Source organism: Physeter macrocephalus, chromosome 5, assembly GCF_002837175.3.
Source record: "Physeter macrocephalus isolate SW-GA chromosome 5, ASM283717v5, whole genome shotgun sequence".
NCBI classification, from domain to species: Eukaryota; Metazoa; Chordata; class Mammalia; order Artiodactyla; family Physeteridae; genus Physeter; species Physeter macrocephalus.
In genome coordinates, this window is record NC_041218.1 from 83,897,016 (window position 1) to 83,924,701 (window position 27,686).

At 34.8% G+C, this 27,686-nt stretch overlaps 1 protein-coding gene across 9 annotated transcripts in view; it reads left to right on the forward strand.

Moving 5' to 3' along the window:
• The window catches only part of CACNA2D1 (calcium voltage-gated channel auxiliary subunit alpha2delta 1), a 507,150-nt gene that overhangs the window by 450,973 nt on the left and 28,491 nt on the right, over nt 1–27,686 (forward strand). For 6 of the 9 annotated variants that reach the window (XM_028490128.2, XM_028490135.2, XM_028490130.2 and 3 more), the window contains 11 exons: nt 1,776–1,837; nt 8,142–8,218; nt 9,515–9,535; nt 10,211–10,271; nt 18,058–18,155; nt 20,992–21,079; nt 22,172–22,234; nt 22,919–23,022; nt 23,923–24,009; nt 26,548–26,615; nt 26,998–27,036. In XM_028490128.2, the coding sequence (XP_028345929.1) occupies nt 1,776–1,837; nt 8,142–8,218; nt 9,515–9,535; nt 10,211–10,271; nt 18,058–18,155; nt 20,992–21,079; nt 22,172–22,234; nt 22,919–23,022; nt 23,923–24,009; nt 26,548–26,615; nt 26,998–27,036 (768 nt within the window). The remainder of the gene's footprint in view (nt 1–1,775; nt 1,838–8,141; nt 8,219–9,514; nt 9,536–10,210; nt 10,272–18,057; nt 18,156–20,991; nt 21,080–22,171; nt 22,235–22,918; nt 23,023–23,922; nt 24,010–26,547; nt 26,616–26,997; nt 27,037–27,686) is intronic. The other 3 variants (XM_028490129.2, XM_028490132.2, XM_024115973.3) reach the window with 1 other exon arrangement.

Below are 27,686 nucleotides of genomic sequence, written 5' to 3' on the forward strand. Positions count from 1 at the left end.
ATGTAACACTTGTATTGTTTTATATTGACGTGGAAAAACTCCGTGTATATGAGAAGTGTGTCTATTCATTATCAGTCACATGTGGAATAAATAACACATTCGTATGTTTGAGGATTTGAAAAATGTATAGAACTCCCAAGCTTTTGAGCCTGGAAATTTAATTTAAGCTTTTATGTATAATTTATGTCCGTTTCCTCACAATCCCATCCCTTCTAAGTGTAACATTTCTCCTGAATTTCTCAGCAGAGCTTTCCCTATGATGGAGCTAAGATCTAAATACAGTACTTCATTAACATGTGCCTTTTCTCATTTTAATGTCATCAGGAGTCCCTATTACCAGAACCCAAGGGGAGGTATATACCAGTTTCAGTCTTTGTTGAAACATCAACTCTGTTTACTTAGACTTTACCCGTGCTGTTTACCACTTCACTTTTCAGAGGAAAGATGTAAACCATTCAGCAGTTCTGCCAGCTTCTCCAAACCCTGGGACCTGCATGGTTTTTTTTCAACTTACAAATCAATTTTGTCTTTATTCAGTCACTTTGATATTTCTCTTCTTCAATTTACTGTAAATTCTTCTTTTTGACCAATATCCACCCATAGACTTTTCCTGTTAATAATATTGAAGAAAGTAGTGTTTTGTATGTTTATTTCTCTAATCCAACACAGTTTTTGATATTCTGTTTTTTATAACTTGCTGAACAATACTAGTTTGCCATGGTTTTTTATGAGTATTGATAAATAAGTAAACATTATTTCTTTTAATTCTTTTATGAATTTTAGGAGTCCAGAAACTTCCTGAGCACTTCCTGCCCTCCCTCCCCCCCATCCTCCACACACCTCAGTAAAGCCATGGGGCTATTTGATGTATAGAAGCAACACTGTGTAGTTGTTACAAAATGAACTTGACATCGTACATTCTCCTTCATCCTGCCGACTAAAGTCCTCATTTCTTCATCAGTAAACTGTGGAAAAGAATAGTATTGCATTTACTCCAGGGAGCTGATTAAATGATACAGTGACTGTAAAATGCCTAGATATTGCCTAACACCAAGAAATATTCAGTGAATATTATTATTCTGATGAGGATGATGAAGCTGGTGATAACTAAAAATATTAAAAGATACATATGTGTCATCACCATACCTAATGGAAGAAGTAATGATCATTTCTTTACTACTGTTCAGTAGCTCCATAAAAAAGATTCAATATCCATGAAGTTATTTAGCTCTTACTTCCTTTCCCTAGTGGATATAGTTGTCTTTCTAACCTTCAATGATACTAAGTAATTAGTCTCTTATAATAGATAAATACTATAATAATGGCTTAATAAGAACAGTAATGTGTTAATCATACATTTGGGTCTAGACACACTGTGTTAATTTCCTGATATTATCAATTTCTCTTCAGCGTACCCTACTATGGAAATATCTGTGCATTATCTAATATTTCAGTCCTGTTTCATTATTAAAATTTATTTTTCAGGAAATGTTTTTAAAGTTTTGAGGTTAATAATTTGGCATAAATTACTAAGATTTTGCACTTAAACGTCCGTAAAATTTATTATGTGGGTATTTTTTTTCCTAAAATGTTGCTTTACACACACACACACACCCATAACAGAATAAATAATTGTAGAATAGTATAGATCAGATATTTGTGAAGAAGGGTATTGAATGATGACTGAATTTTTAAATAGAGCTTAGCATTCTGCTCTTCATATAAATTCACTTCAAATAGAAAGTGATGAGAACCATGTCCAACTTTTTTTTTAGAGATATATAGACAAAGGAAACAGGACGTATACATGGACCCCTGTCAATGGCACAGATTACAGGTAATTAACCTTATTTATTTATATGTGTGCTGTATAAAAGAATATTCAGTTCAGTGCCTTTCACCTATTTTTAAGTAGCCATTTTTCCAGTGGATGAATGTTATCTTTACATACTCATGTTACTTTCAATATAATTAAAATAGAAATGTTATCCTTTCCAACATTAAAATGCATTAAAGTTATACATTCTGATTTTCAAAATGAGAAAGATGGGAAAAAGCTAGAAATATAAAATTTAGAAATGAAAACTTGCATGATATACATATATTTGGTGTTTTATACATTCATGTTAGTAATAATAAATGTTGACATTTATTACTTTGTGGTCATCACCTCCACTGACCTCCTCATTTAAATTGTCATTTAGTTTACATTACTTACATTTAGGTTGCAAATTAACTTAGAAATGAAACTTATTATATCATAGTATAATCTGATATAAAACGCTCAATTGATATAATTTAATCCCATGAGTAGAAATTCTGTAATATCCTGATCCCTTCAATTGACCGGACCTTGGAAAATTGGACAGACTAATACCCTAACGTTTCTTGGAAATTCTCCATTCTTCAACAGTTGCTGAGCATTTTTTGTTTTGTTTGCTCTAAGGTCACCGCTTTCCCGGTGGTCCTGCTTCCTACAGCCTCATAATACTGAGGCTGATACGAAAATGTCCTTCTTGTTACTCATTCTCTGTTCCTCCTCCCTAACACCTCCCATCTTTGGATCTCACGTCACCAGACCGCACCACGCACCATTCCTCCCTTTGAACAGCCATCTCCCTCTCGTTCCTGTAAGATATCGGTCTCTGCGTGGTTGCCACCCTCTCCTCCATTCACGTGGATCAGTGTTTCTCAAAGTATTTGAGACATACCCATGCTTATATAAAATAAAACGAAAATCGTTTACTAAAATAAACTTTAAAAGAGATGAAAACTCAAGTGGAAAAAAAATGTTTATTTACATTTCATAGACATGAAATTCGTGTGTCAAATTGCTATAAACATTTCTAAATGCTTACTCTGAATTTCTGTGCTTAATTAATCATGAGCTGGTAATAGATAGTTTGCAAGTGGGCCAGGTCCCTTGACACACTTTAAATACCAGTGACGTAGATGATTTTTCTGGTGCCTGGACTCTCATTTTTTTTTTTTTTTATATCTCCTCCCCTCTGATGATCTTGTCAGTCCCCTATCTTAGCTACCTACTCCAAGGTCATGTTTTACAACTCTAACATTAAGACTGCAACTCCTTCATGATCTTAATTTGAGATTTTTTTTATCCAACTCTCAGAGTAATACATTTTAGCTTTGCAACCCCTCCTTCTAATAGTCCAACTGCAACGATCCTTTGACTCAATTGAGACCTGAAATCCATCGACCCCTTCGACATTTTCACTGTCCTTGCCTTCCTCGTGTCCTTGTACCCCTCTTTATTCGGCATAAATTCTTTGGGTCTTACTACGTTCACTCTCTTACACACACCATCGACTCCCTGCATCATACTCCGGTTTGGCAAACAGTAGTTTGACCAATCCCAATCCTGGTTAGATTAAATTATTACCAACACCACACTGCACCCACACAGCTACAAATGGGAGAAATAAAATATTCCTTGACTGATGATATCCAAAATTCAGGACCTTTCACCTTAAGTGTACTTCAGCAGTGCCTGCTGATCTCAATAGTCCAGTAAATTTAGGATGCTTCTAGATGACTTTTGATAGCCTCTCTTCACTCCTCAAACCCATCTCTTTCCCATCCATTTTTCTCTCAGGTGATGTCTTTACTTCTGTTTTTCTCGGTGAAATAGGAAGCGATCAGAAGAGACCTTCTACCGCATAACGACTTGCATCTATAGCTCCATCTCGTATCTCTATTTCTATTCACAACACAATAACAAGAGTGATATTATTAATACTTGAGTTATATTGTTTCATTTCTCTACTCAAAATTCTCCAATAATATGCTCTCTTAATCTCTATAAAATCTGAAGTTTGTCATGACCTTAGAAGACTTAACAGCATCTGACCTAATTTACCATCAGTTCTCTGAAGTTACCTTCTCAGATTCTCCACTGAACCACCTTCATCTTAGAGCTACACTGTCCTCCTTGCTAGTCCTCATAAACCCGGGACCATTCTGCCTCAGGACCTTTGCACCTGAAGTTATTTCTGCCTAGGATGAATTTTTCCCACGTATTCACATGCTTACTCCATCTTCACACCTTCACTTACTTTTTTGTCGCCTCAGTAAGGCCTTCCCCAATAATCCTACCTAAAATGTAAAGTGCCTCATTATCATTTGATATTATATATGTGTATACGCACATACACACACACATATATAAAGCATATATAAAGAAATTTATTTCTACTGTTTATTGTTTGTCTTCCTTCACCATTAAGTTCTAAGAGGGCAACGTTCTAAGATTGTTAGACTCTGAGATTCTAAGATTGTTGCCTGCTTCATTTATTTTTGAATCCTCAGCTCATAAGTCAGTGGCACACAGTAGACATTCTGTAAATATTTACACAGTTAAATATTTAGATGTTCAATTTGTCTCATTCTGTCAAATCCAAATAATAGTTTCCAGACTTCCATTACTCAATACTCAAATATGAGGGCCTCTTTAACTACATATTAATATACAGTTAATATGTAGCCTACTTAATAGGCTGTGGTGGACTCAGCTGTTCTTTTCCTAATAAAATGAAACAACACTCCTCCCCCCTCTGCCCCAGAACATTTACATAACTTTTCAGGGGAGCCTAGAGTGCTGGGGATTCCCCTAGAGCTGTAGTGGGTTGCTAGGATGGGATGCAGACTAGGTCTAGAAGAGGGGCACACGGTTACCTATGTCATGACACACTACCTGCCAGTCTTTTTCCAGTTTTTCAGTTTTTGACATAATTTTGAACCTATTGAATAACACCAGAATGAATGTTTATTTTACTTGTGTCTCTTGATTTCTCTCTCTCATTTCTATTAGGCATCTCTTTACGCATACGCAATCTTCATGTACGTACATAAGTCATTATTTTTCTTTCCGTTTTCATGGTTATTACCACCTTTCATTTTTTTGGATAAATTTGTCAAAAGGTGTGACAGCCAACAGGAAATCTGGGAGCCCTGTCTCGTTAGCGATGATTTCACGATAAAAGGAAATGTTGGATGCACATGTGGGAAAGTGCTCTCTGCCTTTGTTTCTTAGACAAACAAATTCCAAGTTAGAAAAACCATTTCTTTTTGACCCTGACAGTGAGTCAGTCTGATGGTTGGTCCTACTGCAGTCATAATTATACTCTGGGGGAATTTTAAATTCTTACTATACCTTACTTAAATATGTTTTTAATAGTCTCACAAATGTCTCCTGCATTCATGCCCTTTCCCTCACACACCAAGTTGTAATACAGGTGGCCAGATTAATGTTCTTTTCTCCAGTTCTGAGTACGTCTCTCCTTGTCCACAAAACTTTAGTCTCTTCCCATTTTTATCCAAGTTTGGATTCCAAGTCTGAAATTCACATCACACATTTCTAGCCTAACCTGTCTGCCCTGTCGTTTCCCCCACTGCACTGCACTACCCATACAAACCACTGTTCTCTGAACAAGCCCTAACTTCACACCTTTGCATGTTTTCTTCACACATTCTCTTCACAAATCTACAACTTAGAGCCAGATTAAATCTATTTCCATTGTAAGTACTCCCCTGAATCTCCCTACAAATAAATCCACAAATAACAGGCTAGAACAACATATTACATCTAAATTGAAGGAAAAAAATGGCAGTGTTTTTATTTAATGAATTAGGTATCAAATTTTCACTTAGTGATTTCTGTCTCCTTAAGCCTTGCTATAACTTGATATAACATATTTGGAAATATAGTAGTTATTTTAACAGAATGTTCTCTTTTTTTAATGAAGTTTGATTTTTATGGTGATATAAATGAGTTGAAAAGTGTGTTATATTCCATTTAACTAAGTTAACCATGTTTATGGGAGTCACAAAAATATTGCATGGGCTGTACCATCCATCTGGTGGCCACTGGCTTTATTAGACTTTTATCCCTGGGAGAAAATAAAGCAGACTTGATTTGTTGGTTTTATAAGGAGAGAGACAGCGAACACTGCATATGGCAGCATCCTTGACTCAGAATGTTGATTGAAGATCTTATCTGCTATAGGTTGAAGAAATAACTGTTGCCTGAAGAAAAAAAATCATTAAATTATGTGTGACCATATTTTTCTGTAAAATAAAGTATAGCTATTAATAGCAACCTGAGACTTGCAGGCCAATAAAATGTATATTCGATATGTCAGTTTTAAAACGTCTACTGTGTTCCTCATGGGTTTCCACACTATTTTTTATGGTACATGAGATGTAACCCAAGCTTACAGTGTGACACTGTAGCAGCCACATGATGTAATGTTATCGGTCTTAATTTGAAGTTTCTCTTAGCAATAAATGCTGATAGGGCAATAAAAATGTCCTAATTTCCCTTGAGAGGCATTTGTGGGAGACACTCTTCAAATGCTCACTAATTCTGCTCTACATTTTATAAATGGCAAGTGAATCATGAAAGGTCATCTTGCTTTCAGACTAATTGCACTGCTTATTTTAATTTTAATCTCTGCCTCCCCTTAAAGGAAGTTACCTTTAAAATGAATGTGGAGATTTTCATTAAATCTACATAACATTTTATTTCTCTGACCTTTTCCCATAAGGAAAGTCTATGAATTACTTAATGATGGAGAAAGATTTGGTAATTGCAGGTAACAAGCATCCACTTATTTTGCTATCTTGACTGCATAATTAAATTGTAGCATATAAGCCCTTGCATTTTTCCTCTTCATAGAGTGAATTTTTAGCATATATTCATAAGAAGAAAAACCTGGAATTTTATATTTTGTCCTGTTCTATATTGCTCATAAAAAAATGTATAACGGCATTACGCTTTGGACATCCATCCCCAAAGCCTGGGAAACATGAGGCTTGAGTGATTTAAAAGAAGATCTTCTGCAAATGCCTAGAAATACTCAGAAGCCTAGAAATGCACACATTTTTCTGTGCATTGCTAAATTTGGGGTTAAATTGTAAAAATGAATGCTGAATAACTCGGTCACATTAATCGAGCGTCGTTTTTTAATAATAGTTGCATTGGGAATCTTAGAGATAACCTCATTTTTGGCATTAGTTCGGTAGTTTCCTTCTGTATTCAAAGGATAGCAGAGACCATTTGCAACTGTGAGTATGGATATGGAATAATTAGTTATGTTCTGCACATGTGTATCAGCCATTGTGAGAGTAGAAGAATTACACATATGCAGTTGTTACGGGAAAGTGCATCATATTCTGATATCTTTTAACAATTCCAGCATTTTGTGTGTTTTATTAATTGTCAGCTTCAAAATGAGTGCGGTTACCTGCCTGTCAGCTTTTTTAGTTTGTACAGTCATATTAAGACAGGGTTGGATGACAGGCTTGACAGTCCTTGCGTCTAAAATGTTCAGAATTTGGCTTAAGATTTGCACTGGAGCTTTCCTCCAGTGTGTACATGTACCATGGGACTAGAGTAGCCCATGGCTCTTGTAAACTATTAAAGTCAAGATGTTTTTCCTATTGTACCTAACAGCAATCTACCAAATGATATGGGATATCCACAGTTAATGAACTTGAAATAAATACAGTTACACTGTTGGGTAAGAACCAATGGAATGAGCAAGTGCTATAAAGGAATCTGAATTTCCCTTCCAAAAGACATGGGGGAAATTGCCTAGAAAAGAGTTGTGCAATATTAGGTATTTAACCCCTCAAAAGAGACTGTTTCAGATGATTTTATGCATTGTGTAATTAGTAATGATAATAGTACTTGTTTCATTTGTAATTTTTAGTAGGGTATGTTTGCTAGCAAGCGCTGTAACATTATGTATAATTCATTAGGGAAGGGATAGCCAATTGGCATGATATAATTACTTTGCTTAAACGTAGCCCTAGTATTCTTCTAATAGTTTTCTGAAAATACAGTATCCATGACATTTCTTCTTCAGCTGATTTATGGGCGCATTTTGTAGCTTATTTTCCATGTGTCTCTTCTGATTCTCTACAAGGTAGAGGACTGGATGGCAAGACCAAATTAAGTACCCTATTTATTTGCTGAAAGCATTTTCCTGTCAAAGTAATATGTCTTTTCCTTCCCATGAGGAAGATCTTTGGATTTTCCATGAACTTTATGTGTCTTTTTTTTTTAAGTTATGTTTCATTTTTGTTTGTTTGTGTTTATGCTTCTCTTGTTTCTATTGCAGTTTGGCCTTGGTATTACCAACCTACAGTTTTTACTATATAAAAGCCAAAATAGAAGAGACAATAACTCAGGCCAGATGTAAGTACTGTGAAAGCGACTTCAGGGTCTGTTTGTTATCTCCTAGTACCAGAGGTTTAAATACGTCTAGACTTTGGAATACCCAGGCTTATACATTTTAGTGGGTGTTATTACCAAATCAACAGCAATGATTCTAACCCATTCCAAACATGCAAGGAACAAGAAGTATTCTACATGGATAGAATATGAGCAGGTACTCCAGTCTCACTGGCAGTCCCTACTACCCCCGCTGCCTTGCTTTGTGCTCATAGAATCATTGCAGTGCTGTGTCCTCTGTTGCTATTGTTTTAAGGGTCTGCTAGCTGGCACAGAATGTTTTACATAGTCTCTACTCATGGCACTCTGCTGGTAGCAGTAAAGTTTTTCTTTTCTTTTTTTTTTTTTTTTTTTTTTTTTTGCATTTGGCAAGAATGATATTATGCTCCACATTGTCGACTTTGTTGGAATAAATTAAATTGCACTGGTCTTTGGCTTTGGTTTGGCAATTAACTTTCTTCTAATTATCCAAATTCATGTCTTCAGTAACTCAAATGGATCAGTTTGGTTTTTTTTTAAGCGTCATTTGGAATGTGGAGTAATTATTAACACTAGTGCATATTTCAAGTCATTATTAATCTTTGTTTTGGGTGACTAGCTTCAGTAAAGTAAAATGACCATCATATCCTTTGCATATCACTCAGTTATTCCTAACCACCTAAATTTTGTCTGTTACGATAAAGTAAAAATATATATGCATATATATATATATATATATATATATATACCTTTTACCTCTGACTGTACATGAACTACAGCTTCTTTCCTTTGTCAGTTCTTTTTTGCTCTCCGCAGTCCTGGTTCTCATTGCACATTGTGGTAATTTAGACCTTTATATTTCCGCTTTCACTTGATAGATATGATGGTCTTTTAACAACCACCAACTTTGCATGAGCTAGTTCTTCACTTGATAAATGAGGGGGTGCCTAGTGGGTCTTTGATGATTGGTAAATGCTTCTGTTTATAGGCTAGCATCATTGGTATTACACTTGCGTTAGCCGCTTTGCAAAACAGACCCTTGAAATAACCACAGTACAGAGAGGGTGCTCTAGTAGTAATTGACAGGACATATTTTCCAGTCTTCAAAAATATGTGTCTTTTCTTCCAGACTACAGCTGTACATAAATAAACCTTTGATCTATGCACAATATTTTTATTCAAGAAAGTCATTGAATAAAATATTGTTTGTGACCCCCCTTTGCTTTTACCCTCTTTTTTTTTTTTGTTTCCCTGCTTTCTCTTTCTGATGGATTTTCACAGCAAAAAAAGGCAGAATGAAGGGCAAGTATTTTCTTGTTGCTCAATTTCTTTTTGTTTAGTACACTTGACATTTCCACTGATATTTCCATTCCTACTGGATACTATCCTCTGTGCTTCTCATTTGCTAAATTTTCCTCCACGATCACTCAGACCTTAGCGGCTAAAAAGGGGGAAAGAATATGCTTGTGTTTATATCTGTAACCTATTTCACTTTCTGGTTTTTTTCTTAAACTTAACTTAAATACTTGTGTGTTTTTATCCTTCCACTTTCTAATTCATACGAATATGAAGAATGCTATTAATTCACTAATGGCATTAATGGGTTTATTAAAATCCTTTTCGTTATCATAATATTGGTAAAATATTTGACATTTTAAATAAATACCTCTGGTGTAACATTGACAAAAGTCATTTTTTAAAGGATATCTTGGTTATAGTAGGGTTAGTTAGTAAATGGGAAAATTATAGACCTAACATTGTCTTTGATATAACTGTTGTGATCCATGTTATGAAATTAAAATTGATTTTTTTACTGTAAAGTATTGGGGATCTTTATATTCATTCATGTGTTTCAGTTTAGGATGGAAATAGTCCTTTTATTTTTCCGTGTAAGGTTATTTTTCTATCCTATTGACATCAAATCTCAGGATGCATATTCCGGATTGTTTGTCTAACCCCGTAACATTATCTTTGCAGATTCAGAAACACTGAAGCCGGATAATTTTGAAGAATCTGGCTATACGTTCATAGCACCAAGGTAGGTTTTGTTTTCTTTTGTTTTCTTTTTTTAAAGCTCATTGTGGATATGTAGGCCTTCAAGAACAGGTCTGAGCTGGGGTCAAGACTGCTGTGGATTATGCCATGCCAAATTATGGAACCAAAGGAAACAATAACTTTAAAACTGAAAGAGGATGCTGTTCTTTCATTCATTTACTCATTCAGGTACTTAGCAGCTGCTGTGTGCTAAAGAATATGCTGACTTGGGGATACAGCGGTGAATAGGACAGATGGAGGTTTTGCTTTTGTGGGAACCAACAGTATATCCAACAAAAATGAAGAGTTGTGAGTTTGCATTTGTGACTATGTATACACATACAGACTCTCGCTCACTTTCTCTCTGTCTCTGCACACACACACACACACACACACACACACTGAGATAGATATGTACAGATATATACATATATATATACACAAGAATGTGTATGCCTCATAGAATGACTTAACATCATTGATTTTTTTTAACACAAGTTTTTGGGAAAATATATTTTAATATAGTGAGATTTTCTCACATAATTTTTTATTTTTTTTATTTTTTTGCGGTACGCGGGCCTCTCACCGTTGTGGCCTCTCCCGTTGCGGAGCACAGGCTCCGGACGCACAGGCTCAGCGGCCATGGCTCACGGGCCCAGCCTCTCCGCGGCATGTGGGATCCTCCCTGACCGGGGCACGAACCCGTGTCCCCTGCATCGGCAGGCGGACTCTCAACCACTGCGCCACCAGGGAAGCCCTCACATAATTTTTAAGATTAGCATTCTTTTTCCTCCTAATCAATTTTACTTCTCTCGCTTATAATCCCCCTTCCCTAGCTCTAATATACATCTTCATCTCTACCTCTATTTTCTTATAATTATTTGAAACTAACTCCATTCAAGAATCCAAGATGATTATTCTTTATTTCTATTTCTTTCCTTAGTTTTTGACTCCCACTCTCCATCAGACACATGTAATAATACAAATCAACAGAATTCCTATTACCCTAGGCTACTGAATAAAATAGATTCAGAAGCTTGTAGTATCCAATTCTCACAATTTTTCCTTCTTAAAGAAATTGCTGTTTTAAGAAGGCTCTTGAAAACTGGTCTCAGTTATTCTTTCTTTTTGTTTCTGCGTAAGACTATCTGAATTTTTGGTTCTTATTGAAAGTAGGAAATATATATAACTTTTTGAGAAATCTGTTAACAGAGCATATTTCTGGCTTTGTGAGTGACTCTGCCCTCGAGCAGTTTTCCTGCTTGAATTGCCTTCAGTCTTGGACACTGCTGATTCCACCCTTTGACATTCTGCCTCCTCTTGCTTAATGACATACTTTTCTGGTTTTCTTCCTCCCTCCCTGGCTGCATAGTCAGTCTCTTTCACGAGCTTCCCTTCTTGTGCACATCACTCATATGAAGCTGCTGGCCTGGGCTCTCTTATCTTCCTATTCTGAGTCTACAGACATACCACAGAGGCCCACTATTCCATGTCTACAGTTTGGGGTGATGGCTCCCAATCTACAGGATGTTGATAACATCTAGAAACAAAATAGACATACTATGTAGTTTATTGACCTTACATTACAATATAAGATCAAACAATATATCCATTTCCAGACTTTCTGTCTACCCTACATATTTTAATATGAGACTTCATGTTTATGGAGCCTCATAGGAATCTCTCTTCAAGGTGCTTCAAATTCATGATCTCCTGAACATTTTTCCTCTTTTGGAAAACTCTTCTTTCTGTGTTGCCTCAGTGACAAAAATACTGTCTTCCCCAAATACCCCGTCTTGAAACCTGATAGATGTCTTTGCTCCCTTTCCTTTATATGTAACTTCTGGTCGATCAACAAGTCTTGCCACATAGAATTTATCTGATGAGTATCAAGTATGTCTGTCAGACTCTGCTGCCTTTGTTCTAGTTCAGGCTAGTGCCTTTCTCACTTAAACTACTAAGGCTGCCTCCTAATTGATCTCCCCGCCTCCAGTATTTCTCCCTTACTTCCAATTTCTGTCTCCTTTCTGTAAGCAGGGGGAGTCTAAACTTTCAATAACATTGTTTCTCATCCGTTAAATACAAACCAATGGCTTAGTATTATCCTCATGATAATCGATACTGTATAGGATAGTTTTCAAATGTTCTGTCACTAGGTCCCAGTTTACCAGTGTGGTCCCCTATACTCTAAATCAGGGGCTGACAAACAACAGCCTGCAGTTTTACGTATAAAACTTTATACGTAAAGTTTTATTAGAACACAGCCACAGGCATTTTTTGATGTATTGCCTGTGGCTGCTTTCGCTACAAAGGCAGAGCCGAGGGGTTGTGGCGTAGACCTTTTAGCCCACAGAACCTGAATCATTTACTCTCTTGCCCTTTAAGAAACAGTCTGCCAACCTCTGCTTTAAAGTCTAGCCACACTAAACTTTTCTTATTTCCTAAAATGCATTGTTTTTTCCTCCTTACTGCTTTTCATCCACTAATTTTCTTTTCTATTTTGGATTAAAACACACACACCTCCAGTCCTTCCCAAACTCCAACTTCAAAGCTCCTTGATCTGGGAATTTCTTTCCCATCATCACTGGATTAGACATCCTTGCTGACTGCTTCATAGAATCTTGTATTTCCCGTACTAGAGTACTGGCCACATTTCATTTTATTTTCCCCAACAGAGACATGATGGCATCTATTTGACTTACCATTCAGTACTCAATGTCAAATCTACTGACTGGCACACAGTGGGGGCCTCATAAATAGTTGACGACTGGAGAATCTATAAATGTATGAAAAGCATTTAAAAAATCATATTATTAATTTTAATACCTGCAATCTTACTAGCAATTTTTTGATACAAGTAACTTTGGGCCACTGCTAAAACTAGTTTTAGCTGGAAAGCAGAATATTAATGTAGCACAGGGGTGAGAAGAGGTTGAGATACTGGGTGCCCTGTGTTGATAAGACCCTCCCTCCGAGCATGGTAAACGTCCAGGAATTCCCAGAGAAGATAAATATATCTCTCAATCTCAAGTCCCAATTCACAGACAATGGATTTTGTTATAATTCAGCCGGGATTAGCATATGGATCATTTCTGTGGCCTGTCACTTTCTGTATCAATATGACTGGCTGGAAGACTGGAATTCACCTGTGTGTTTGGGGAAGGAGCACATAGCAGAGAAGGGAAGAAATGTGGTAGCTTGCGGGAGAAACAATGAGTGTTCACCCCAATTAACGTGTTAAGCCTTTTACATGTATGATTTACATGTATGATTTGATTATATTTACCCCTCAAAAGAGCTGTATAATAAATTAGTGTTATATATTATCCTCTTTCACAGATTCGGAAACAGTTTTAGAGATGTTAAATAATATGGAATTTGAATCCGTTTCCTTGCTACTCCTAAGGTATAAATATCTACACTGAATATGCAAATACTTAGTTAGGGAATCTCAAAAGAATGTCCAGTACAGCTGAGTAAAATATTTTTGTAGGGAATATTTCCTGGAAACGTGAGCATTGGATGTGTATTCAAAGATTTGTGGAAAGTAAACTGATAGAAAATTGGGATAAAGAAAAAATTGGTGAGAAAAGGGAGACATTTATGTCGTATAGAACATCTGGCGTATGTTTTTGTCAGTGTTATTAATGGGAAACAGTGAAGCAAACTCTAGAGAAAGACTTTCAGGATCTGTTTCCCAGATTTTCATGGTCATAGCTGTGTTACTCAGATTCTCTGCATCTTAGTTTCTTTACTTGCAAGATGGTGCTAACACTAATACCTACCTCATACAGTTTTTATGAACTTTAAGTGAGTTAATATTGCATGCATAGTAATATAGCATACCTCTTGGTATGACATGAGCTCTAAATAAATATTAGTTATTATAATTGATGGTTATAGTAAGAGGTCAGAGGAGGAGGGATAGTTATTTAATAAAGGATGTTATGGGAATTTCCTGGTGGTCCAGTGGTTAGGACTTGGCGCACTGCCGTGGGCCCGGGTTTCAATCCCTAGTTGGGGAACTAAGATCCCGCGAGGCATGTGGTGTGGCCAATAATAATAATAATAGTAATAAAGGATGTTAAAAAGCAGTTATTTTAAAATAATTTAAAGAAGAAAGCTCATGAAATTTAAAGGTAGAACCATTTTTGTTAATTCTTAAATAATTAAACTCTTTGATCCTAATTAGTACTCGGTTTTTGCAATTTCCTTAAATTTTGAAAACTACTGGAAAGGAAAGCATGGAGAATACAGATGTGTGGAGCATTATTCCTATCTTTAAGAGAATTACAGTCATAGGGATGAAAGTCTACAACGTGGATTAATTTTTCTGTCTTTCTTGGATAATCAGAAATGAGAAAGCACTTCAAAGATAAGTTAGAATAAGAAAGAAAAGTATGTGATCACCAGTAATTCAATGCTAATTTGAGATGTATGACCTATGTAAGTTCGTGGAATAGAATAGAATGAGAACAAACTGACTTTCAGTATTCTAGAAATAAATAATTTGACAAATTTCTAATACCAAAGATCTTTTAGTTTACAGCCATTTAAGTTACAAATCCCATTTTGGTCAGAAATACAAAGTGACCAAAAAAGATGATACAGTTTTGAGGCCCTGAAGGTATTTTCAGCAAATCGAAATTGAATTTCTTCCCTTAAAGCCATCCAGAGGTTTCTCCACCTTGCTACTTTAATCTTTTTTAGGGGGAAAAAAAAAAAATTCCTCAGAAAAGTAATGATCAATATGCGTAAGATTGATCTCTTTTAGAAAAACAGTGCCTCATAGAAAGTTTATCAGCAAAGTCTATCCCACATGTCCTGAGGGAACTCAGCAGTTGTGGTAACCACAGTTACTGCCCGTCATGCACTTTCCTGGGGTGGTTCCTTTGGGAGAGATCTTAAGAAATGCTGATTATCTCCAGTTGTCAAGGTCCCAGGCCTATGCTGAATAATCATTAGGCTAACAAACAGGCAACCGATGTCGATGCTGTCTGTCTAGACGTACATTCGCATCCCAAATATTTCAGTCAGGCTCTTGCTACTTACTACCTAGTGCACAGGCACCCTGCTCTGCCTGGTGGGTGACTTTCTGTGGTCCCGGTTCATTCTTATTACTGGAGAGCTCATTCCCCTGACACAACATTCAGCGTTGTGTTTTCTCATGTCGCAGTTGTTTAAATTCTTTCACTTCTGCTCACGTCCTAATTCAACAACTCTCCTTAATGGTAGTTTCAGCACTTTCACTGCTTTTGCCATTACGATACATCAAAAGGTCAGTAATATCTTTAGACTCCTTCAAAGTTGGGCACAACCGAGGAGCCATCAAGGATCAAAACAAAAACAAAAGAAAACATGATGACATTGCCTAAACTAACTGCTCACAACACTGACAGCCTTCTATTGGTAGAGGTCAAAGCTGCTTTTGGCCTGAAGCTTTGTGACTATAAAAGTTCACAGAGTGAACGTTCAAAGCACAGTGTAGGTTATGTTACAACACTAATTATTAGGGATCTGAAGACTTGGCTTCCCCTCAGGGCTTGACCACTTGCTAGTTAGCTGCCTTTGGGTAAATCTTTTTACATCTTTGAATCTCAGTTTCCTCACTATTAAAATATTAAATTACCTTCTGATAAAGTTATTTTTAGGATTAAATGATTAAAAGATAATTTTAGAAATGCCTTCTAGATAATAACATGGAATTTTAAAATTCCATGTTTTATTAATGATTTTATTAATAATTATTTCATTTAGTCCTTCTAAAACATTCTATTTAATCCTTCTAAAACCTTCCCATCAGCTTCTAATTCTGTGCGATCCTAGTTCAATGGCTTGGCCTTTTGACTTCCAGGCTAGTGTTATTTCCAAAAAAAGCATAGCATTGTGGGAAGAAGTCAACTTTAGCTCTGTCAGTAATTTAATGGGTATTAGGAAAACTTTTTAAACCTTGTCTCTAAACGAAAATTTTCCATGAACTGAGAAGTCTTGTTTTTGAAGTTCTGACATTCTGTTCCTCTCTGCAGCTTTGTATTTAGATAATGGCCTTGCATCTGAAAATGTTTACTTTTTGATTGCATTTTTGTCTTGAATATTTGATTATCCAGTCTGTTAGTTGTATTAACCTAGTTATTATAATTGCAATCTTATAATATTTATGTTGCCTTACATTTATTCTTAATTTCCAAAACACTTAGGACAGCAGTTCTCAAAGTAAAGTATAAAACCCTCTGGGTTCCAAAGTCTCTTTCAGAGAATCTGCAAGGACAAAGCTATTTTCCTAACAATGTTAAATGGCATTTGTGTTTTTCATCATATTGACATTTGAAGTGACAGTACAAAAGCAACGGTGAGCTGATACCTTATCAGGAATCAAGACAATGGTACTAAAGACTACTGGTTGCCACTGTAGTCTTCATTGCCAGGCACCCACACTGGGGAAAAGGGCAGTGTGACTTTAAAATATCCTTGATTAAAGCAGTAAGAATTATTAATTTTATTGAGGTTTACCCATGAGTATATGTCTTTTAATACTCTGTGTAAAAAAAAAAAAAATGGAAGTTTTACTGCATACCAGAGTAACTTGACTATCTCCAAAAAATGTGTGAAATGAGAGCTAAAATAGGAGCTTCTTGCTTTTTTTCCATGAGATATCATTTTACTAGAAAGAATGAATGACAGAGGAACTGTGGTTATTCAGACTTGGGTATTTGGCAGATATTTTCTCAAAAATCAATTAAGTGAGCCTTTTACTTTGAAGAAAACAACTGAAAGTATTTGTTCCCAATGACAAAACCTGAACTTCAAACAAACAAAAATTAGAATTTTAGGAAAGTTACATATTCATTACTGTAAGCATGACAGCTTCCCAATAGTTATAGACTTATCTGGTGAGATCAGTGATGTTATTAATGAATGTGAATTTTCATTATTGTATAATAAAATATGTTACCGTTTAGAACATCTGCATTATTCATATCTTCCAAGTAACCAATTTATGATGGGATAAAAATCATGACGGGTAAAAGATTCATTCAAAATGTAAGATGGTTCATTGAATTTTAATATAACAGAGTACAGAATGTTCATTGGTATCGTTTCAGATTCCATATCACAAATTAGGAATCAGGAAATTGCAAATAATCCAGTTTTAGTGTGTAACTCAAGAAAAAAGAACACCCACAATTATCTGAAAAGATTATTAAAATAATTCTCCTTTCCAACTGATGATCTGTGTGAGCACTTACTTTTTTCCTGTGCCAAAACAATCTTGCAGTCAGGTGAATGCAGAGACATTATTGTCTTCTCTTAAGTCAGTAATTACAGATATGTGCAAATAACTAAATCAATGCCTCTTTATTTTACTCGATATTTTTAAATAGTACTTTCTCAAAAAAACGTTAACCTAATGGGTTTATTGTAGATATTTGATAAATAGATATCTTTAAATTTCTCAGTCTTAATTTCTATATGTAAATTGCTAACCTACAGCATAAAATGACAATAGTACAGTAGGAGTAACAGAAGCCAACACTTATTGGGCTCCTTCTGTCCAGAGTTCAAATGGTTAATATATATTAATATATAATATATAATCCTGACCACTTGATGTTAAAGTATTATTCCATTATAGGGATGAGGAAATGGAGATAACCAGAATTCAACAGCTTGCAAAGTAACGCAGCTAGTAAAAAGTTTAAAAATTAAGTGTTTTCACTACCTGTGCTTACTGTGTACATTTTTGTCAAGTTGTGATTTTAACGCTTCATATCCTAAAATATTTTTTTCAGAGATTACTGCAATGATCTTAAAATATCAGATAATAACACCGAATTTCTTTTAAATTTTAATGAGCTTATTGATAGAAAAACTCCGAACAACCCATCATGTAAGTATGCATTAATTTGCAATAATTGCTTCACTGTGGTTATATCCACAGTAGTCAAATCGTGGTTCAAATTTAGTTTGTTGGTATGCTGGTTTATTTATTTACTTTTTGAAGTTTTAAGGGTAACAATTTGACCCTTAATTTTTTTATATATTACAGAAATTTCATTCTGTTATTAAGTAAAATCCAGTGTTCAAAGCCAGGTATTCAATACTTGCAAATGGTTAGATGTAAATAGTATATGCTTACCTGTTCCTCTCAAATTTGGGAAATTTAATTTGGAATGATCTTTTGAAGGTTCTTTACTCTATGCAGAGGAAAACGCATTTGAATCAAGTTATTTATATAATGAGTTTTAACATGGATAGCATAAGAACAAAGTACAAATAGAGACATAACAATGGGGTTTTATCTTGATCACAGTTAACTTTAATCTTAAAAAATATGCATCTATAATTTCCCATTTTATGAAGTAAATCAAGTTAGAATGGATAAATTTTAGGAGTTAGTTTTTAACAATTTTATTTGTCTTTCAGAGAAATTTGCATCATTTATACTCTGAAACCCCATAGAGATTTATGGATTCTGGGCTCTCAAAACATTTAAAAGTCTTAACTGTTTTTTCTTCCTAAAATTACCCTATTTATTAAAAAGTACTATCAGGAGAAAAGGCAGTATACTTAGGAAATAAGAGAGAAAAACCAACTGCCTGGCAAAAATTACCTTAGTAAATATAACTTGAAGATAAAAGTGCACATAAATGACTTGTTTGCTCTCTTTCTCCATCTTCTCCCTTGTGCTCTCCCTCGTCCTTCTTGTCTCTTTTTCTTTTCTTCTTAAAAGTTATTTCTCCTGCCACCAGGAAGGGTTAAATAAAGCATTTCCTCAGTTATAAAAACAGAACATCCCTTCTTAAAGCTGTCTCTCAAACTTACATTGATCTCGTAAGAAATAACTACTGAGCACCTCTAAGACGAGTTAGCCAGTTGCTCGAAAGAGCCACTCTGGAAACCTGTCATGGGTGGGTGAAGTCTGCATTGATCATGCCTGAACACGCGTGATTTCAAAACTTTCTGCTCAGTGTGAGCTCATTCTGAGCAGAACCTTTACAATGTTATTATTTATTTCCAAGAGAGAACTGAAATAATAAGATTATTGAATACTCCTTTAATTGGATGTCTCATCTCAGAAAAATATAAATGTTTAAACAAAATACTTTTAGTAAAATAGTGCTAATATCCATAGTGTTATTTATGTCCTTCAGTCTCTTCCTTCATTTCAATTAACTTTTTTCTGCCTCCTCTATAATTCTATGGGAAATGTTTGAGATGATTATATAAAAAATTGAGAACTTACTAGATGTTTTATTATAAAAGAGTTACTAGCTATGAAATAATTTCTGTTTTCCTCTGACAGTGTTATAGATTTTTCTCAATCATACTTTACCTCATGTTATCAATAATCTGTAAAATCAACTCTAAAGGTAGATATCAGTGATTGAAATGTAGCTGTCCTAAATGGTTTTTTTTTTAAAGAGGTACAGTCACATTTAACTTTGCTTTATAAAAGTAATTAATCCATCAGTAAAATTACAATTCTCACCTATTGTTTAAGTTAATTTATTAACCTACCTAAGTGTGAATGCTGTAGAGTGGTTGTCTTCTTCATATTCTTCTTTATTTTTGAATTAAAGTAAAAATGAAAAGTGTATATGTATAAAACGGTAATGCTTAATACTAATAATCTATTTATTGCATGTAACCAGCTGCAGGAGACAGATTTCCAGATTGGTTTTAGGCTTAGAGCATAATGAAAATATGAATCAAACTATGAAATTACTTGCAACATTGATTTATATTACAGATTAAAATAATGGCCTCTTTTGTTTTACCTAAAAGGATTTAAGAATTTTAAGGATTTAAGAATTAAAATATATCACTCTCTTTCCAAAAGGATTATTTTTTTATAGTGATTGTTTCTAAAGTAATGTAATAAAAGTTCCTAGAATGAATTGAAAGGAAGTCTAAAATACGGATTAAATTGATCCTTTAATCTTGAGTGAAAGATACATTGAGGTAAAATAATTAAAAGGAACTAAAATGTTTTCTAGCCTAGGCCACCCCCAACTCTTGTGGTAACACAATATTAAGTAAGACCATATATTCCGTATCTGAATAAAATGAAATCAGAAGTGTGAAGTTTCAGTCGGTACTTGTAGGTTGTTTCAGAGCTTTATGGGCTTACAGCAGAGAAGCCAAGAGAAAGGGAAGAAGGCAACATTTTTTGTTTAAGAGAGTGTATTCACTGACCCTTGGTCCTCGTCATCTCTTCCCTCCATTACCTTCAAACCTGGGCTGATACTCTCTTCAGTTACTCCAGAAGTGACAGCCTGAAGCCTGTGCTCTTTCATCAGTACCAACAGATTCCAAAAGCCAGGCTTGGAGCAGTGCTGGTCTGTGATAAGTTATTCTGTTTCTTGGCCCCAAAACAGAAAACAAAAAAACAAACAAAGAAAACCCTATATGTATTATATAGTTTTATATTTAGGCATAAAATTGTCCGTGAAATTATGATACTTTGGAATCCTTATCTTTTTGATAGCATTTACAAAACAATTTGCCTCATTTAGAATTGGTTTTTCCACTTCTAATTTTGTCCCTATCCTGAAAAATGGAAGAGGAACAATATAAAAAATGTAGAAAATTAATAAGGTTACATTTTTAAATTCATAGAAATATTATCCACTCTAAATTGCTTCCGGAAATAGAAAATGTTCGTTTCATTACTATCCTAATTAAACTATGTGGGTGTAATTGAGGCTCTCCTTCTGTGTTAGGCAATACGGACTTGATTAATCGAGTCTTGCTGGATGCCGGCTTTACAAATGAACTTGTCCAGAATTACTGGAGTAAGCAGAAAAACATGTAAGTGTTTGTTCTTATTAAAAAAAAGATACATATTCTGTATTTCGGTTTAGCTTCTTTCTGGGAAACTTTTGGAAAATAGGTCTCAAATTTAAAGTTTATTATTTATCTTTAATAACCGTTTCTCAAGAAAACCATTTTGCAGTTGTCGACAACTTGAATTTTCAGTTGTGGGTGTGTGTCAGGACTAACATCTACCATTACTCAGCTTTACGCATGTATACGCTACACTGTGAATAACCAAATTAAATAGGTGTGCTTGCGTGTGTCTCAGTGTTGGTGGTAAACTAGGGCTTCTAGTGAATGTTCAGTTAGCTTTCTAATAGCCCTGCCCTACAGCCAGTCAAGACAGGGAGAAATCTGACGATGGTTCTCGTTTCCAGTCTCTTCTCCGCCCCACTTCCAATCAACCACCAAGTGCTAAATATTGTTTCTAAAAATGTTTTCCTCTCTTCTTCATACTCAGGGTTCTGTTTTCCATTTCTAAGAAATCACAGCAGCTGATGTCTCTGCCTTTAGGGCTTCCAATTCCTCTGCCCACGGGCCCCAGGCTGTTCTCCATGTTAACTCATACTTTCCAGAGTCTCACTTTTAAAACGGAGCCCTAACTTCAGGGTGAAGGTGAAGCAGCCTCTCCAGTGTGGATTTCACGATCACTCATGAGCTGACCATTCTTCAGAAGCTTATACTTGCACCTTTACCTCCTGCTGTTTCTCACCTCATGCCTTATGCTTTTATTACACCAAATACTACCACTCTTCACTAGCTTTCCTTTACATGTACTCTTTTCTTTACATGTGATGTCTTCCTGTCATCTGTGTTAACTCCCATTCCATCTTCAGGATGCAGCTATCTCATTATTTCTTATGAAATGTCTTCCTTAAACATCCTCCCTTTAACTATTTCTTAGATATTTTAAGAAATATCTAAAAACTATGTTTTATTAAAACATAGTTTACATCCATTGATACATTGACTTTGGCTTCCTTTATCCAGGAACTCATTCTGTTTCTCTTTGTACCACCAACGCCTAAACTAATACCTTAAAGAATAAGTTGAATGAAAATCTCCTTCTTTTGTCTTCTGTTCCAGCAAGGGAGTGAAAGCACGGTTTGTTGTGACTGATGGCGGGATTACCAGAGTTTATCCCAAAGAGTAAGTTCAAATGGCGTCTGTAAAATTTACTAGATTACAAAGGACTACTCCAAGGATCTGTACCTTACTGCATAAGGAAGCCATTCTTCAGAGAAACTGATCATTATTAGTAGTTAAATTGGAATTTACCTAAAGTACTTAATTATTAAATACTCCATTTCTTTCAACAATGCTATTATATGATTCTTCAATGATGTTTTTGCTTGTCGTATATATTACAACATTGAAGAGGTTATCAAAGCGATTTCTCTCTTCATAAACATAAGCTAACCTGGTTAAATGAACATAATGGTTATTACAAATATGTCGATTGGCAATATTTGCATAGCACTTCGTTGTTTTCACTGTTCTATGGATTTTATCTGGGTTTATCTTCAGAAGAGTCCAGAAAGTGGGCTGTGTAGGCTTATTAATATTAATTGACTTATTAACTGACTTGTCTATAATTACCTGGCCAGTAAATGGCAGAGTAAAGCTAGACATCAGCTTTTCCTGCTTCTTAGTTTAATTCTAAGCAGATCTGTTGCTTAGTAGTGAATGTCATTTACACCATCAATTACCACTAACTTCCTTAGACGTACCTGAGATACAGACATATCTGTAAAGTTCAGTGGTGTCCACAAAGGGAAAAGTAAGTTATAGAGTAGATTAAAGAATAAAATTGATGACCCATTTCCTCCTTAGGGCTGGAGAAAATTGGCAAGAAAACCCAGAAACATATGAGGACAGCTTTTATAAAAGAAGTCTTGATAACGATAACTATGTTTTCACTGCTCCATACTTTAACAGTAAGTATTGCTTTAGAATTCAGCCATCTCAATTCCTTTTTTAAATAAATTATTGCTATACCTGCTTCCCCCCACACAAACAATATATTTTATGTTATTTGCTCAGAATAGTCATCATTAAGCATATACCATATGCATGACATTGGAAGGACAGAAGCATCCATTTAGTTGAGGAAGTAAAATGCATCTACAAGAAATCAGCCACCCAGTAATGTAAAGACAGCGTATCTACAGGCATGCATAATACATTGAAACACATATAGATCATCCCTCATTTCACAAACTGCAAATATATTTAAGAATGTTTAATGAATTTTAAAAATTTAATTAATCAGTTTGCTCTTTAATCGGTATTAGTTGCGTAACATTTATAAAAATTAATTAGAGCCTATATTTTAAGATACTTTATTGGGTTCATTCCCTAAAACTTTCTAATTTAATCCTTCATCCTTTCTGGGGTTTGGTTCTACCATCACCATTTTCACAAATGGGGAAACTGAAGTTCAGAGAATTTCAGTTTTTTCCAGGAATATGTATTTTTTACAGTTTTACAGCAGTCTTGTGAATCTGAGATCAATCTTTCTGCTTTACTTCAGCAGCCTCCCCAATATTGTAGTAAGTGTCATAAAGCAGGGATTTGGTGTGCATCCTTTATTGTGAGAGTGATGCAGCCAAGCTGAGTAATTCTCATGCCAAAGTCAATTAATGCAAACCAATTCCTGGACACTCTAATTAGCCTGCTATTAAAAGGAAGAAAAGGGAAGAGGAGACCACTTCTTGATTACATATTTATGCTAGAACATTTAAGTAAAACAATATCCACCTGTACCTATTAAAAGAAATTTAATATTATTTGATTTATCTAGATAGGTCTATTTTTCCTTTCTTTTTTTTTTTTAGAAAGCGGACCTGGTGCTTATGAATCAGGCATTATGGTAAGCAAAGCTGTAGAAATATACATCCAAGGAAAACTTCTTAAACCTGCAGGTAAGCACATGTATTGTACACATACACACAACCAAAATTAAATGTGACCTACTGTTCATATTATCAACTGGCACTGCTTATCAGGAAGGCTATCAGAAGGCTTCAAAGAAAATAAAGTCAAATTGGAAAAGTAAAATGAAACACAATTAGTTACCTATGAGATTGGGGATAAAATAAGAGTTGAGGAGTTTTCAAAGAAGTGTGTACGTTTATACACTCTTGACATAAAATTCTAAATGCTGGATTGATCCAGCAATTCCACTCAGAAGTCTATCCTATAAAGCATTTCAAATATACAAAAGTAGATATGGGCAAGGATGTGAATATTTGTAATAATTTAAACATGAAAAGTTAAGTTTCCATCATTGGGGGAAAAGATAAATTGTGGCATATCTATACTATGTATCTGTTAAAAAGAATTAGGTAGGGATCTATTAAAAAAAAAACACCTTACAATAAAATATATAGAATAATGAGTCTTTTGGTAAAAGAAATCAAGCAAATGAAAAAGTTCATAAAACTGAGCATCAGTGGGAATTAGAAGTGGGCTGAAATGAACAGATGCAATAAAAGTTAAAAAAAAAAAGTATAATTCAGTATTGTTTGAATTTTAGAAAAGATAGGCCAGATTGAGAGGTAGATAAACTCCTTTCTGCTCTTGAGGGCAATTTCACCCCCCCCAGCAGTTGAACTGCATACATTCACTCCATCATTCACTCAGCAACTCATTCAGTTCTTCCTTCATTCTCTCAATTGCTCATTTACTCATTCAATCTTATTCTCAATTGCTATCACTAACTCATGTGCCACCTACTCACTCACCTACCTACTCATCCACTCATTTATCCACACTTCAGCGAGCATTTTTTTTTTTTTAATTTTTTTTTTACATCTTTATCGGAGTATAATTGCTTTACAGTGATGTGTTAGTTTCTGCTGTGTAACAAAGTGAATCAGCTATACATATACATATATCCCAATATGTCCTCCCTTTTGCGTCTCCCTCCCACCCTCCTTTTCCCATCCCTCTAGGTGGTCACAAAGCACCAAACTGATCTCCCTGTGCTATGCGGTGGCTTCCCACTAGCTATCTATTTTACATTTGGTAGTATATGCCACTCTCTCACTTCGTCCCAGCTTACCCTTCCCCCTCCCCATGTCCTCAAGTCCAATCTCTACATCTGCATCTTTATTCCTGTCCTGCCCCTAGGTTTTTAGAACCTTTTTTTTTTTCAGATTTCATATATATATGTGTTAGAATACAGTATTTGTTTTTCTTTTTCTGACTTACTTCACTCTGTATGACAGTCTCGAGGTCCATCCACCTCACTACAAATAACTCAATTTTGTTTCTTTTTATGGCTGAGTAATATTCCATTGTGTATATGTGCCACATCTTCTTTATCCATTCATCTGTCTGTGGACACAATCTGACCGGTGTGAGATGATATCTCATTGTCGTTTTGATTTGCATTTCTCTAATGATTAATGATGTTGAGCATTCTTTCATGTGTTTGTTGGCGATCTGTATATCTTCTTTGGAGAAATGTCTATTTAGTTCTTCTGCCCATTTTTGGATTGGGTTGTTTGTTTTTTTGTTATTGAGCTGCAAGAGTTGCTTATAAATTTTGGATATTAATCCTTTGTCAGTTGCTTCATTTGCAACTATTTTCTCCCATTCTGAGGGTTGTCTTTTGGTCTTGTTTATGGTATCCTTTGCTGTGCAAAAGCTTTTAAGTTTCATTAGGTCCCATTTGTTTATTTTTGTTTTTATTTCCATTTCTCTAGGAGGTGGGTCCAAAAGGATCTTGCTGTGATTTATGTCATGGAGTGTTCTGCCTAAGTTTTCCTCTAAGAGTTTTATAGTGTCTGGCATTACATTTAGCTCTTTAAGCCATTTTGAGTTTATTTTTGTGTATGGTGTTAGGGAGTGTTCTAATTTCATTCTTTTACATGTAGCTGTCCAGTTTTCCCAGCACCACTTATTGAAGAGGCTGTCTTTTCTCCATTGTATATTCTCAGCAAACATTTCTTAAGCACCTACTGCATGCACTGGTCAGGTTAGGGAAGCCTCTTAAAACCCACCACTTGAATGACCTCATATTTATAAAGCTATTCCTGACACTCATTTTTTTAAGCCTCCTTTATTAGTTAATTGACCAGGTTATAGTAAATAAATGTGTGCATAAACGAAGTTTATATAACAGTTTAAGAGCTATTAGCATTACTTCTTAATGAAAACCCCTAGAAATACGTCTGTAATAAACATTATAAAATAGCATTAAATTGAATAAAAATTATTTAAATTATCATACCCTAGAAATTATATTGTAGCTAATTAAATTTGCCACCTTTTAAATGAATTTGAATCAGCTTTTCAATGTATATCTGCAATTAAACAGATTTTTTTTTTGTTAATCTTAAGAAACTTACATTTGCCTGCTCAGGAATTTTTAAATGTGAGAGGAAAGATTAATGAGAATTATAGCTACATTTTTAAAATGTATGTGTCAATTTTTCTTTACATGACTGTTTCAGTTGTTGGAATTAAAATTGATGTAAATTCCTGGATAGAGAATTTCACCAAAACATCAATCAGGGATCCGGTAAGATAACTTTTTTAAAAATTCTTATGCTACATTTACTGATCTTAGAAAGCAAATAAAGTCTTATGCAGTGACAAAATAAATTTTCGATGCTACTACATTGAAGCAGAATTATGAATTCCCATTTTTCAAAGAATGTTTTGTTTAGTCAACTAATAAATAATAAAATAAAAATATTTCAGTATTATTTAAAATGCTAGTTTAAATATTTATTGGCTGATATTTTCTAATTTGTAAAGATAAAGCTATTGACTAGACTATCGTTTAATCTTTTATACTAATTATAAAATTTCTAATTATAATATGGTAATAATTAAAATGATATAATTAAAATCCAACTAGAAAGATAATATGAGGTGATAACTGTATTTCTGTCTTTCAGTGTGCTGGTCCAGTTTGTGACTGTAAAAGAAACAGTGATGTAAGAAAACTCTTTAAAATGGAATTTTTAAGTACAATTTTTTGTGTTACTCTTTCTAAGACTCTAATGATAAAGAAAGATGAAGGAAGGTTTAGGCAAATGCTAAAAAAAATATTGTATGGAATTGTGAACTAATTCATAGATAAGAATTTGAATTATATGCTTTTAATTCCTAACCTTAAACATTAGAAGCATTTAAAAATATTAAAAAGCCACATCAATATAGACTGTATTCGCTTCAGTCTCAATTGTTATTCTTTAGTACATATAAATACAAATTTGTTTCTGACCAGAGTTTCTAACTGAAGCATATTTATTGATTATCAGTGCAATCTTCCCTCATCTTTTGCACTTTATCTGAATTTTTCACACTGTGTTTATAGTGGTGAGAAAGTTTTTTTAACTAAACCTTGGTATTACATAGTTTTACTTGCCTGGATTGAATTTTGCATTGTCTTCTATTACTTCCATTTCTGTTTGAGAAATTGAAAAAGCAAATGTCAACTTGCTTTGTTCCAAGCTGAAGACGCTGTAAGAATGATACTAGATAAATTATTCATATAATGAATAAGAATGATGCATTCCGGGCTTCCCTGGTGGTGCAGTGGTTGCGCGTCCGCCTGCCGATGCAGGGGAACCGGGTTCGCGCC